The sequence below is a fragment of the Folsomia candida genome, unplaced genomic scaffold (assembly GCF_002217175.1).
Source record: "Folsomia candida strain VU population unplaced genomic scaffold, ASM221717v1 Fcan01_Sc054, whole genome shotgun sequence".
NCBI classification, from domain to species: Eukaryota; Metazoa; Arthropoda; class Collembola; order Entomobryomorpha; family Isotomidae; genus Folsomia; species Folsomia candida.
The window spans coordinates 146,712-162,672 of NW_019091246.1; the positions used below are offsets into that span (position 1 = coordinate 146,712).

A 15,961-nucleotide genomic window follows, 5' to 3' on the forward strand; every position below is an offset into this window, starting at 1 on the left:
GGAGGAGAGCCTCTCTACCTGTCGACCTCAGATTTGGATATCGTTGGAAATTTTGTAAGTTTCGGGAAAGTAAGATTTAATGGCATAGACAACAAGATTAATTTTTTTGGAAATTTAGAATATTTTCGAAAATGTGTTTACTTGAAAAGAATCAAAATTAAGAAGGGGATATTTGATATGACAAATCTGGGACTTCAATGGTACAAGAATTTTCAAAATCTGATAAGATTATTTGGGAGGATTTAAACTATCAAAAACAGGACTTTTTCACGTTTTTCGGCTTCAATCTAATTTTTTTACTGCTTCGAAAATCTCCTGGGAAATAACTTGTCTTTTAAAAATGTTAAGTTTATTTAGTAGTATTATTAGAGTAAGTTGAAGCTTTTCAAAATCTGATAAAAGTTCAAAATTCGGTAAAGATTTGAACCAGTAAAAATATATTTTTTTTTTGTTTTTCACCAATTTAAGTGGACCTACATGTGACCCTGGCATCAAATTATCCTTCAGTAACTTTCAAAATTTCCGAACGGCCTAAAAATCTGCGACTGTCAAATGTCGCCGCTCTCCTCCTGACTTTGCAAAATTGGGCTGACTGACTGGTTGCGGCTTTTTGTTGCGGTTAGTTAGTCACATTCAGTTTCTCTCTGGCTCCTCATAAAATTGGGACGTCAAGAGAGAGCGGCGACGTTGTCACTTGGCTAATAAATTGCGCAACTACGTAAATGACTAACTTTTCACTTTACTTACTTCATCCTATTGTGAACCAGAAGCTCGGCTAAATCTCGGCCCAATTTGGAAAAAGTTGTTTCCACAAAGAGCAACACTTTGGGATCAATCTTCATCCGGACGCGGTTTCCGCCACCAGCGCTGATCGTGGCGTGGTCGATATATTTTCGCATTCTTTCCCCACTCGAGGACAGCGTGGGACACCGGTACAACACTTCTGGACGGGTTCGCATCAGGCTGGGCAAAATATTCAAACATTTCAATTTTATAGCGAGCTATAACTTTTATGAGAATATTTTTTCTAAAAAGAATAAATGCATGGGCAATTTCAATTTAATATTTCCGAATTTTAATTTGATCGTCGTTAGTTTAGAAGTCGAGTAAAATTTTGTCTCTACACTTTTTGCAAAACGGGTTTTCAACTTCGGATCAGATTTTGCACAAAATTGCTGCGACCAATGTTTTCAACCTTTTAACAAAGTAAACTACAATTTTTCTCGAAAAAAATAAATTGGGTTTTAAATTGCACAATTTCTTTCTGCTTTTCCAAACTTTCAAAATATGCTAAATTAAAATGAGATCTTCCAAAAAAACATCAATTTAATTTTTTTTACACGTTGTTTGCAAAAATTTCATCCTTCCAACATCCAATTCGAATCATTCTTCAATAAAAAAAGTTAGGATGCATCGCCTTTTGTATCTTTTAACCATTTTTCATTATACTTTTCTCATAAAAAAATAAATCGGATGTCTAATTGCACAATTTGTTCCTGTTCCAAATTTAAAAAAATGCAAAATTTGTATAATATGTGCAAAAATATCGATTTAAACACCTCATTAAAATTTTTAAACGTTGTTTTGTAAAGTCTTCATTCTACTAACTTTGAGTTGGAGTCACATTCTACAAAAAATAATTTCTCTGTGTCGTCTGTTACATCTGTTAACTAATTTTTAATTCTAATTTTCTCCTAAAAATAAATCGTATTTTAAATTGCACAATTTTTTTCTCAACTTTTTGCCATCATCATTTCCACAAAACTTTGGTTGGAGACTGAATACTTTGAAAAAGTTGTCTGTATCGTGACATCGTCTTTAATTTTCATCTTGTCGTTCTCATCAAGCGGGGCCAACCGGGCGGAAAATGATTATTTACTTATACACAAAAAGTTTAGTTTCTGACAGGAACCAGAAATTAAAGAAAGTGTCAAAGTCTCCCATTTTCACGAGATACAAATTAATTCTGAAAAAGAGGGGACAAAAAATTGTAAGGATTTCGTTGCTTTCTCTACTACTTTTACAGAATAATAATGAACCAATTCACTATGTGACTTTTGTAATCTAGTAAAATTCTTAAACCTAATAACATTCGTAAACCTTGTAAAATTTTAAAATTCTATTGTATGTTTTCGTCTCTCCTTCCACGAGAAGATTCAGAAATAAAAAAAAGTTAGTCGATAAAACAAAAATTTTGAGAATTTCGCTTCTTTTTAAAGTTTTACACATTATGAAAGAACCAATTTACACGGTAATCTTGTAAAATCCGCAAATCGGGTATTTTGACCTGCAAGAAGTGCAAGGCGCAAGAAACTTCTTCCCGACAGACGCGTGGCACCTCGCATTTCTTGCGACACTTGCTTAAAACGTAACACTGATAAATAACCTCATAAATTTTCCAATTGACCAAAAAACGAAAAACTGTTGTGCTCACCCATAAAGCGGTGGATGGACCTGGGCAGGTTTACCGCAGGAGGAGTAGATGACGTAGGCCGTGGTGGCGAGGATGACGAGGAAGAGCCATCTCTTGGCCGTGACGAGGTGCAGTCGCCGCCGCAAGTTCCACCCCCAGCAGGACAGCCAGAGGAAGAAGCGCAGGACACGTGACCCACCACCGCCCCCACTTTTACGCTTGTCCAGGATTCTGGCGTGTTCCTCGTCCAGCATGATCCTGCCAGCATTAGGTGGACACGCGGGGGACGAGTGACGAGGATGACGAGGACATGAGGAAGAGGTCGATGGCTAGCTCGTACTTCGTCGTCCCACTCCTGCTCTGGACATACCTGTGGATTTACCAAAGTGAAAGTTATGATGAGATTGAGGAGAATGTGAGACATTGGCAGTCAGATTTTGACGTCGAATAGCAAAACTTTAAGAACTTTGTTTTTATGTGAAATTTGCAGATTTTAAAGTTTTGAGCATTAGAAATTTTTAAGATTGTTATTTTTCATAAGATTTTCAGATTTTGAGGAATATGTATGTACTTGTTGATTGGATAAAATGTGAATTTAAGATTGAATAGGAGAACGTACAATTTTGGCAAGGGCAAATTTTGACGCCAAATAGCAAAGTTTGTAATTTATTTGTTTGATAAATTTTGGAGATTTCATGACTTTCAGCTTCAAAATTTTGGACATTCTAGATTTTCTTAAGATTTCAGAATGTCAAGGATTATATAATTGTGGATTGAGTAAAAAGTGAATTTATATAAGTTTGAGGAGGAGAACGTGTCATGTCGGAAAAGTCATATTTTGTCCCCAGTTAGCAAAGTTTTTAGAAATTTCGTTTTTTAGAATTTTAAGATGCCGAACAGCGAGAATTTTAGAATGTGGATAATTTTAAAAATTTTGAAGATATTTTCAGGTTTTAGAAAATTTTTTCGTGGGTGTTTTAGAGTAAATAGGCATATGGAATCTCCAAAAAATGCACAAAAAATCTGTCTCGCAAACCTCGCACGTGCTCCTCCTCCACTTCCGAGGTGGATCCCAATTTGATTCTGGGAGTGCAGATAGGAGATTGAAATTCTGAAAATATGTGCATAAATGTTTCGCTTATGGGACAAGGAGCGAGGGATGAGATAATAAAACCCGAGGAAATGTTTACTTTCAATTTATTCTTCGTTATGTATCTTTCTTATCGTGTTATGTCATCGCACAGCGCGCCAGTATTGCTTTCTCTGTAATGGAAAACTACCAGGATCACGAAAGTCGCAGGGTTCCAAAACTTTAAAAAAATCGGATTTCATATTTCTTATAAATTTCAACATTTTATAGATTTGTACAATATTTCCTTTTAATCTTTAAACCGCTATTTCTACAAATTTCGAATGAACTACCAGAATCAAGTTGCAGAGTTCCAAAATTGTTCTAAAAAAAGCGGAACAAATTTCATATAAATTTTTCAAAGTTCCCACTTGATCTGATTTTATTTATCATTTCAACAAATTTCATGATACGTATGGCACTAAAGTCACATCCTTGTTTGAATCCAAATTAAGAGCGCCTATTAATCTGTAATTAATAATCCTGTAAGTTGATCTGAAATTTTACCACGCTCTCGTTCAACCTTTTAAATTCTAGTATTCCTTAATTGTCAATATTTCTATTCCCGGCATAAAAATGGTACAAATTTATGTAAGACAATAATTAACGCCCCATCACCACATCCTTGATTGGAGAATATAGAAAACCATTGTCAGTTTTTGTTTGCCGTCTACTTCCCGATTAATCTGATCAAAACTTCCAATGTTTACAATCCCATATTTAAATTTCTGGCGTAAAACTAGTACAAATTTATATTTTCAAAAATATATCCCTGAAAATTCGATCATTACTCATTCGAGTTATCCCATTTCGACTTCCCACTTGTCTCGGAAAATGCGCCTTTAAACTTTGACATAAATTTTGATCCCTGCAAAAATTTTTACTCCTTATCACCTTATTTCTCTCCGCTCTATAAAAAAAATCAATCCACCCCACCATAAAAAATCTCCCAATAAATTTTACTCTCACTAAACTTTCTCCGATTAGTATTTTATTTTACGGCATATTTTCCAGTGGAAAAAATAAAAAATCTCTGTAAAAAAAGTAGTAAATCTCGTAAAAAATAAATCTCTCCCGAAAGTAAATCCCATCCAGGCAACAGCAAATCTAGTTCGGGCATAATATTCATTTATTTTCACTCGTGTCACTCAATCCAAGCTTCTCCTGCTTCCCCTACTGCTTGCTGCTGATGCTGCTAAACTCTGTTGGATAAATCGAATTGATTTTCCAAGGAGACAATTCTCTACTTATGCTTATCTTTTATTTCGTTCCCTACTTTATCCCGAGAGAGAGACAGATAAGCCTGAGAGAGAGAAAGTAGGAAGGATTCTTCAAGGTGGTGGTGATCAATCACGAGTTAGTCAAACTACAAGGACAAACATACGCCGCGTCACTTTTCTCGGGGCCAACTGGGGCGAAAACCCGACAACAAGGTTTCATTCTTGGTCAAATGCCGGTTTTTCCAAAATAGTTATGTGCCGAACCAAAATTCCGACCAGACATAAGTTAAAACCTCCCATTCGTGTCAACTCTGGCATTAGTTAAACTTTTAACATGGCAGATTTTACAATTTTAACATGGTAGTTTTGTGGGTCGGTTGATATAGTCGTTCACTAATATTCTCATGTTATTCCTTGATTAATAATTGGTGTAAATCAAGTAATAGTAAAAAAGAGATTTAGAAAAAATAATCTGTGCTAATTTTGATCTTCTGTTAGCCACGTGTGCCGATACACACGTGTGTCTAGTAAGTAAAACCGTGGATAAATTCATATTTAAAAGTGACCGTCCAATTCCCACTCTACACTTTTCCCCTGCCAACTTCCACCCCTTTCTGTTCATCGGGACAAGCTGAATAGGTCCCCCTTCCTCTTCCGCCGTGCCTTTCTCCACTATTTAAAAGAAGCCGAAGGAGCAGAAGACTTGCCCATTATTCCGTATAAATCTTTAAATCTCGAATTTCCTCCCTTTCCGCCCGCTATCTCTCCTAGTCCACCCACTTATCAAAGTTTAATCACGTTAAAACTTTCCCTTTTTAGGACGAGAAGAAGAAGAAGAAGAAGAAAACTTTATTATATAAATAGTTGACCTCCGTTCTGCTTGTCACCCAGGCAGGGAAAGCAGGCTGAAGACGTAGAAATGTGGACGGCCTGCTTTCTCTTTCCAAGGGAGAATAAAACCTTGAGAAGCATCATAACCGCATTGCTAGCCTCCATCCACTCGCTTTCCGTCCATGATGCAACACTAACAACCGACTTTCTCACTTCAATGACAATTGTGCAAGTTTCTCAGCTCCAAAGAAGTTTTCCCGATTTCTCTCCTCAAGTTATACTGAACGTTACGTAACGTGTTGTAACATATGTTCGCAATTCTTCTTCCCCTTCTTCTTTGCTGCAATGTTTCGCAATAATTATGTCGTGTCATTTATTACGCGAACGAGAGAGAGGGGAGAAATAGGAGGACAACGTACGTACTACCTTCTCGCGTCTGGGTAATTAATTAATTAAGGCAACACTTGGCCAAGTGGTGGACGGGCGAGAGAGTGAAAGTGGTCTGGTGTGCTTAAGAGTAAATTTCACACGAGGAGAAAGTTCTCAAGTTCTTGTAGGACTCTATTTTCAAGGGGGTTTTAAGTAATCAAGATAAAATAGAGAGATTGTGAGAGAATGATTTTTTTTGTGATTGTGATTGTAATTTTGATTGTAAATATATTAGAGGTAATTCATCTGCAATCAGAATTAAGTAGCATCACAATCACAAAAAATTACTCCTGCTCAACTCTAATATTTTTCTGTGATTGTAATTATGATTGTAGATGGATCGCCTATAATATCTTTATAATCAAAATTTCAATCATAATAACAAAAAATTACTCCCAATCAACTCTGTACTTCTTTTTTGATTGTGATTGTAATTTTGTCATACGTGATCCATTCATAATCAAAAAATCATCACAATCACGAAACATTATTCAAATATAAAATGTGAGAAGGCAGAAAACGGGTAAAAAATCTGCATACAAAAATTTAAGTCAGAAGTAACTGTAGCAGTATCTGCCAAAACGGCGAGTTGCGTCATCCTTATCTTGTAGTACACAGTTAACCTTCGATAAGTCAATGATACAGAGATATGTACTTATCGAGAATGTAGAGATTTGGCTGCATCACAAAATCGGACCATTTCACTCGCATGACTTTTTTCTTCGCGAGACACATGACGTCCCAGAGACAGACAAGACTTTCTCTTTTTCCTTTCACTACATACTTCATTCGTAATAAAATAAAGTCGAATTTGTTCCCATTTTCGGGAAAATTGTCACTTTATTCGCACGAAACGAATGGAAAAATCGGTCCAAGTTTTACTGCATGATGAGAACAAAAGAGTGTCATCAATGGTATGCAAGTATGGCCTTGGATAAAACGATTTGTTAGCGAAAAATGCTGGCAATAGTTGCACACGAAAGAATTCAAGCAAAATTTCATAGAAATCAGTTTTCCATCAATTTGTGGACAATTGTTTTGTAATCTGTACCAAATTAGTAAAGTTTACAAGATTGTTACCACATAAAACCACATCGTTTTTCATGCTATTTTTAAAGTCTATCTCTTTACAATTTATTTGGTAACAATACAATTGTTTCGGAAATAATAATTCAAATTTCGTATCCCAAAAATTCTGCACCATCAATATTTCTTAAAGTTCATAAAAATCTTTACAAACTAAACAGCAAACTTCGTAAAGTTCCATCGACTACTCGCCATTTTTAAACTATAATTTAAGATTTATTTTGTAAATTATAATCATTTTAATTTCACAACCCTAAAATTTCGTACCTTTAAAATTTCTTTAAATTAGTGCATAACGGCTTCTAAGCATCACGTAAAGTTACCCATCCACCCACCTCCATTATTAAACTTTACCTGTTTACGATTTATTTAAGCTCTAATTTCCCTCCTCCTCCCGAAATCTAATTAACCCCACGAAACCCAAATGTGGGAATGGAACGAAATGATTTATTCATTCCGAGACTAAAGTTGTAAAACAAACTATTTAAATTTAACTCGCTCTGATTAATGCCGTGAAAGAGAAAGCACGTCGTCCTCCTCGATGAATGAATGAATTATATAAAATTAGATTAAGAAGACCGTCTTCCTATCTTTCACTTGACGACTCCTCTCGACTAGTGGAACACACCTTTCAACGACTTTTTTTGATAAACTTTCTGATTAAATTCTCTCCAATTGGCTGCCCTGCCCTGACTCGACTGCTTTCACCGGTGAACACAAACGGGGAAAAGTTTTCTTTCACTGGTTCTTTTTTTGGGGCAGGTTTTCCTCCCCAACATAAAATAAAATACGGCCAAAGTTCGAATGGGACAAGTTTATTTTCGCCATAAATAATAATATGGCAGGTGGAGGAGAAATATGTATGTGCGGAACGGGAAAGTAGAAGTATTTTGGAGGAAAAGTGGTCTGGTGACAGCGGATGAATTGAAATCAAGAGCAATTTTAATAACGTTTTTCCGTAAAAATTTGTATGATGGATAAAATGGGAGCTTTAAAATAGTTTGACAAGATTGGGACCAAAATTCAGTGGAAATTTATATTTTGAAGGTGAAAACAAAATTGATTAGACGAAATTCCACGGATATTTTGCATCTAATCCAATAAACATTTTTTGCTATAATGCAATAAACAATTTTTTGCGAGAAATTGGTTCAAAATTTTATCTCGAAAGTTTTCAAATGTTAAAAAATACTAATATTTCGCCACAAGTCAATGGTTGCATGTTTTTGTCACAATCCCATCAAAATAACATATAGTAAAATGAAACTTTCCACCATTAAAAAAAAATTCGAAATTGATTCAAAATTGTATCGCTAAAGTTTCCAAGAGTTAAAAATAGCTATATGAAGAGCCGAAAATTGATCGATCTCCAGTCCACCCACACACGTTTTTTTTACAAATCGAAATATCAGGAAATATCCAATCCAATAGCACAAGTCAACATATGCATTTCGCCAAAATACACATATCCAACTTTTTCCCAGTGTTTCGTTACTTGCAGGTTTGCTAGATCTTGCTTTGCAGTGCACGAAATGCGAGAAACTGGGAGAAATTGCAAGAAATATGCGCGATCTAGCCACGTGTCGTACGAAATAGCTGTGGGGCGTAGTTTCTTGCATTTCTTGCAGGTCAAAAAAGCACTTTCTTGCCCTTATTTCTTGCCAGTAATAAAATATTTGCACCCGAAACACTGCATATTTCCCATTCTGCATTTCTCCCCTTGTACGACACAATCATTTCGTGGAGAAAGTCGTCTTCCGTCTAATATGATTAGGGAAAGTAGACAAGTTAAGTTACCGTCGTGTGCCACTACCCGGGTATCATGATGACCCCATTTTTATCATCCCGGGCAAATAATAATATTCATTTTCATTCATGATCCACCCATCCTCTTCCATCCATCCGCTAAACAAACTAACCCAACCAAACCAAACGTAAACTATACTCTTAACCAAACAGTAATTGAAATGTGGACTCATTTTTGCCCGATTATTTCCTTCCAGGTATTTATTATCTGACCCAGTTTTTTTCCTGTTTCTGGGCTAAAAATTTCCTCCCACTCTGCTCCTCGGCGTCCATTTGAATATTTCATACCTAATATGCAAACGAGGACGATGGGATTATCTCTGCGCGAGGAGAGGAGAGTGCAGCAAGCAAGGAACATGACAAGATTTTCCAGAGTGAGAGTGGATGTCAGCCAAAGTAAAGTGAAAGCAAAGTGAAAGCACCACACGGTTCGGAGATACTCACGGAAATATTATATTCTTACGTCTCCTAATTTCATTGTCGTCATACGTGCACGCTAAATAATGCGGGGAGAAAATGAAGGTAGAAATAGGTAGGCGGGACATTTAAATTTAGTACGTATTCTTCCAAAATTAATGATAGAGTTGAAAATAGGAAATTATTTTAATTTCGTTGAAAATCGTGGCATTTTTTGTAATTTGCAGTACTTTAAAATCGAAATTTAAGCTATTTGTAGGTATGAAAATAATGGGGGAAAATTTAACTTAAAATTTACCACGTGTTCTTATCACGCGGATAGAATTTTATCCCAGCGTCAAAAATAGGGATTTTAAATTTCCAAAATAAATTTAACTTTCGCAGGAACATTGTAGAAACTTAATTATATTTTAATTTTATGTTTTTCATGCTACAATAATTTGTCCCCTCTGAATTAGAATTTGTTGCCGATTTAGTTACCAAATTATTTACAGTGGGGATTCATTCTCGATCATGATTCCCGTTTGTTTAATTAAATGCGGCAGAGTGAAAGTAACGAGTGAAAGTATCCCACTAAAAGCACTCCGGGAATGGCAGGATATTCATTGTGATGGAATAATCATCATAAATTGTGCCCTCTCGCACTGCCAATCAGTTTATGAGACTTGACATCCAACCCCGTCCAACCAATCCACAAACCAAGTAACGTCCGAGTCCCCGAATAACTAACGAAACCAAAAACACAGAAACTCTGTCAGGGTTTCGATTGATACATAAAAACAAAAAAGTTTCACAGGGTGCTGGGAAAGATTTAATTTTAGCAAACTTTATTCAAAATAGGTAGGAAGTGGGAAAAAATGTGATTTTCCAATTTTCCCCACTTTGCATCACAATTAGAAAAGGTGAGAAACGGGAAAAGTGTATTTTTCAGCACGTGGCTACATCCCGTAGCCACGTGCTGAATGCCTCGCTCTTATAACTGACTTTTTTCCATTTTTATCATTTTTCCCACGGTAAAAACCACTTTTTCGCATTTGTCCCAAGGCAAAACCCACTTTTCCCTAAGAAAATTTTTTCACGGGAACCACGAAACCCTGAACTTTCATCCCGAAAAAAACAGTAATCAATTCATTTTTCCCAAAAAAAATTCGTGGCTCTGTTTCCAATTTATTTTTCTGCCATGCAGACATCTGTATGTACTGCAACTGGGGAGAGGGGAAAAAATGTGGGCATAATTCTATCGTCTTAATGTTCTCCTCTTCTCAGATATTTATTTCCGACAAAGACAAACCAGATGGTTTTAAAGAGAGTAATTTTCTTACGCGGACCAGAGAAAGGGGAAAAAATATGAAACAAGATACATATTCTACAAAACTTTGGTGGGCTGAGGCTCAAAGCTGTACACGCGAGTTTAAACAGGCCACGTTCACGGTGGTGATGACCCTCCCAAACTCGACCCACCTCTAACGTTAAACAGGCTCATTTGGAGATAACAAATATGACTAATCGGTATCCAATTTGTATTTTTAAATGATTTTTGAAATACAAATTTGTATAATATTCACGACGAAAAGGCAAATCTTGATGGACAAGAATAAACCAAAGTTGTAAAGATCATCGCTGTCATTAGAGAAATTAAGTTAATGTGAAAATATGTAAATGATGGATATGCAGTTAGCCAAAGGGGACAAGTGAAAATCATGCCAATTTCAAAACAACGTTTGAAGTAACGATTTTTAGTTGATGTTGTTCCCTTTAGAGATTACTTAATAGAATTTTCCACCGAAAAAGTGTAACCTTTTATTTGTAATCGTTTCGACCTATTTACAATTCTTCAAATTTAAATTTCTGGCGTAAAGGTGGTACAAATTTATTTATTTTAATCTTCACGTATCCAATTTTGATACTGCTACAATCACAATTATTTTCACCAATTGTGCGCATAATACGAGGCTTCGATAGCAAATATGAAATGCATACGCTCTGTCTCCCTGTTTATCGCAAAATGCACCTTCACCAATTCACCGTCTATTTAAATATGTGCAGGGTGGGTCATGTCATCGCTGGTATGTGTGCCCACCCTCCCTTCTTGTGTCTCGTGGGTGGGTGTGTTGGTTTTCTATCCGTGTGTGTGTGTACATATGCATATGCCACGTTTGACCACGTTTTCCAGTCCGAATGCAAACATGTGAGTGATGAAATGCAATGCACACAGAAGAGGAGCCGCAGTTTTGTATTCCCTGTCTGCTAACAACTCTCGCCTGGGATGGAACAAGGACGAGGAGGAGGAAGGACCCGTTTTACATTTCAATTATCTCTCATTCTCATTTTCTCCGACTTTGTGGCAACCTTTTTCTCCTTTGTGTTGGACCAAATTCAAATCTAAATTCTATTCTTTAAAACGGACAAACGGGTTTTAACTTGGGAAGCAAAGGTAATAAAATAATAATGTAATGTAAGCGCACAAGGTTTAATGCAAAATTTAATACAAGATTTTGTTACGAAAACGTAAATACTTGCACTGGAGAAATCTGAAATTTTAGTTTTTTCATGGACGCTGCAATGAATGTTTCGTTTGTTGCGGGGATTGCCACAGTTTTTGCACTGTAAAGCACTGCGAGAAACACAAGAAATTCGAGGTGCAGGAAAGTGCAAAAAGTGCAAGAAATGTATTTTCTTTCGCCATGCATTTCTTGCGATCAGCTGCAAGAAACCACTTTATTCAAACAGCTTTATTCAAAGCGTAAAAGCGTCCTTTTTTCCACACGAAGAAAGAATAGTTATAACCTTGTGTGAATAACAATTGAATTCGAGTTTAGCGAGTGAAAAGAAAATAATTCCAATGCAAATGCTCTAATTTTTTTACAAAACACGTCTACAATTTTACCCTCGTTTAAAAATTATATAGAACAAATTACCTTTTCAATTTTCCACCGATCAATTTTCTATTTCCGTTCGTCCAAAATTTATTTAAAGTAGGAGAATTTCACATAGGAAAATATGTATATTTTTTCGTGCAAGTAACAATAGTCAAAAATTTACTACACCACCAACCACCGCTACAAAATTAGACACAATTTCCCTCCAACATTTCGAGTTTCGATAAAATATATTTTCACGATTCTCATACAAAATACACTTGGTCCAAAATTTATGAATAATTCTTCCCCTAAAAAATCCCCAATTACACACAATTTCACTCCAAAATTGAAAATATAACAATTCAGATAAAATATATTTTTACATTTATCCGGTAAAATACACTTGGTCCAAAATTTATGAACAATTCGTCTCCCCCGAAAAAAATTACCTCGACAAAAAACTCAAGTTTTTTCCGTCATAATTTCCAAAAACTTTCTCCTTCGTGTTACTTTCGGAGGAAGCCAAGGCTAGGACCGAGTTGCCTGCGTGGGTGGAGCAGGAAAGCGTGCAATGTCCGCTTTGAACCAAGTCTGCCTCGCTACTGGAGACCCTCTTCTTCCCCGAAGTGGAGTAAATGGAGAAGAAATTTAGCCACGAAAAAGTCCGGGTAAGCTAGAAAACCCGGGTATTCATTCTTCCCAGTTCGGGTGATCTATCCAATCCGAAATCTAACCAGCCAAGCTAAACTAAACTAAACTAAACTTTACTCTGCTGAACTGACTTTGGTCTGGCTTCCTTTGTTTATTTATTCGCTTGCTGAGCTCTCCTCCTCCTCCTCCTTTTCGAACAATTAACCCAATTGACAATAATTAATCTGTCATCGGGTAAATTTCCTCCGATTGCTCTTCTCTAATCCTATCTAATCCGTAACGCCTCAATCAATCGGGTTTTTCTTGAGGATTTTTCCCTACGGTTTTTTTTGCATTAGTTCCTTTCACCAGGAAAAAATATGTCGTGTTTAATTTGGATATTTTTTATGCATCATATAAACATTTTTGTGTGCCTTTAATGTCGAAAATCTTGAATCTGGACATGTAGAAATTAGGATAATTTTCAAACACAATTTGCATACTATTTTTTTCACAATGTTTCCTTCCCACATGAAAAAAATGTGTAATAATTTGGATATTTTTAAATGCAGCATTCATAAATTCTTATGGCAGATAAGAATACATATTTATAATTTAGTTCAAGTTCTATGAAATATTTTCTATCTATCCAAAAATGTGTGAAAGTTCATAATAAAAAATCTTGACATGTATTAAAGCACAAAAAATATTTCTGAAAATTTCTGAAAAAAAATTCTCTTGAAAATCCCCCCTACATACAATTTGTATGTAGGGGAAAATTTGTATTACGAATCCAACCCAATCCACCCAACAAATTTTCTAAAAAAAAAACTTGAAAACTACGCCCACGACCTCGCGTCTAATTTTCTCGGTGGTATACAAGGTGCTATCTATTTTAGGAGGAGATTTTCCTAGTTAACTCGCCTCCCAAGGGTCTCATACCTTTGATTTATCTCATTAAATGCACACACACATACCTTCGTCAAATTACACTTTCTCTTCATAACGTACGTACTAGTGAAGGAAGCAGGGAGGATTTATCGCTGGGGACTAGACGGAATTATTTGCCGCGACCATCGCCATGTTTACACAGAGAAAACAACATGCACGATCGGAAACAAATGGGGGAGATTTCGTACACGGATTAATTTCTATTTAACCAGGCCACTCTCCCAGCTCGGTTTTAGGACACGTTCCACAAATATTTTGACACTAAACTACGTACACAAACAGAAAGAAGAAAAGCCTTAGTCAAATTCGGGTTTGTTAAATCCTAATCAAACTTTGGGAGGGAATCGGGTCACGGATTTTGAGTATTATTTTTGAGACAATAATTGTGGTGAAAGGGGAGATTTTGGTTTCAGAGTAATTAAATCTAGTCCAATTAAATTATCTACCGATAAGGATTTTATATTACCTTCATCATTTTTACCTAAATTTGTAGTTATTTAACTATGGCGCAGGAAATATTTTGACACTAAACTGCACAATACAAGACATAAATTCGGTTTTGTTACATCCTAGTCAAACTTTGGGATGGAATCGGGTCACGGATTTTTTATTTATTTTTTAGCAAAGTGAGACTGAAATTCTGCTGAAAGGGGAGAATTTGGTGTCAAATTTCGTTCAGTAATTAAATCCTATCCAATTAAATATCTACCGATAAGCGTTCATGTTAGCCCCATTTTTACCTAACTTGCTCCATGGTATAGCTATTTAACTGTGGTGCATATTACCATATTTTGACACTAAACCGCACAATACAAGAGCTTTGAGCCACATATTTTTTCGTTTATCGAAATAATCGAGGTGGTGAAAGTGGTGGGGAAAATAGGCTCAAAATTTGCGAGTAATTAAATCCTATCCAATTAAGTTATCGATAAAGACGTATTTATAGCCGAATAGTTACTATCGTGTACTTTGATTAATTAAAGAGCAATTTATAATTTAATCATTTTCACCGTATCGCCCACCTTAATTAAACCCTGCTTAAGTTTTAATCGCATTGAAAACAAGGTTAAAAACGAAAACAAAATAATCCGCTAATTAGCGTTTTATGATTTTAGGACTTAAACTCGTAAATCTTTTGCTAATTAAGCGTCAGAATTCGCATCAATATCCGGATATTTGAGAGAAATACGGGGACAGAAAATGTGTCGCGTCGCAGTTTATTCACACTCTAAATATACCGGTAATAAAATCTAATCGAGTTGGTAATAATTTTGTAACATTTTGACGCCAACAGTAACAAAATGGAAGTTTTAGAAATACTAAAATAGGATAAAGATCATGTTTATTTCATAATTTTATTATTATGGAATTTGCAAAAGACACGACATGGTCACGTTTGACAGAGATATTTTCATCAGAAGCGAACAAAACGCGAAGTAAATTTGGAAGGTGTAAAAGTTGTCAACTTTAGGGCGCATTTTCTCCTCATCGGATGCAAATATTTCTGCCGAACGTGCCCATTAGGAGGTCGTGTCTTTCGCAAATTTCACGTCAATAAAATTTGTGACCAATTGACACTAATTTGGTCAAAATCGGAGAGCATACGCTGGGACACCTCCACTATCAGTACTCCACACACCCTCATTTTCCAAAATAAAAGCTGATCTCTCCCCTAAAAAACATCATACATATTAGCAACTTTCTCCTCCCCCGCGGAACCAAATTGAGCCCCTGATTATTCAGTGTGCTCCCCGAGATTAGAGCATTGTGACCCGCACCAGTTGTTTCCAGCTGTTACATTACATCCCCCATTACGTAGACGACCGAGAAGCCCGTGAAGCCACGTCAATCTATGTCCCACAGCTCGTGTCACGTTCCCCACAAACTTATAAGCCCTCCTCGCCTCTAATACTATGCAAACACAAGCAGCCCATCAAATTCTGCTCTTTCTGCGTGTAATACACTCGAGAAAATAAATCCAATCCACGGAAAAATTGAGACGATCGAGGCTGATCAATTTCACGTAATGGAAATACGATTTGTGTGCTTTTGACACGTAAAAAAACGATATCACGAAATATTCCCAATTTTCATGGGTATAAAATTCACATGTTACGTAACGAAATAAAATTGAGGACGAACCTATGTGCACAATTTCCACTCGAGTCACACATGTCAAAAACTTGGA

General features: G+C 36.1%; 1 protein-coding gene across 2 annotated transcripts in view; it reads right to left on the reverse strand.

Moving 5' to 3' along the window:
* The window catches only part of LOC110862321 (bifunctional heparan sulfate N-deacetylase/N-sulfotransferase), a 58,342-nt gene that overhangs the window by 25,007 nt on the left and 17,374 nt on the right, over nt 1-15,961 (reverse strand). The window contains exons 1-3 of one of the 2 annotated variants that reach the window (XM_035845423.1): nt 12,250-12,784; nt 2,435-2,783; nt 748-963 (exon numbers count right to left, since the gene is read on the reverse strand). In XM_035845423.1, the coding sequence (XP_035701316.1) occupies nt 748-963; nt 2,435-2,667 (449 nt within the window). In that variant the 5' untranslated portion in view covers nt 2,668-2,783; nt 12,250-12,784. Of the gene's footprint in view, nt 1-747; nt 964-2,434; nt 2,784-12,249; nt 12,785-15,961 lie in introns of those variants that run through there. The other variant, XM_022111503.2, reaches the window with a different exon arrangement.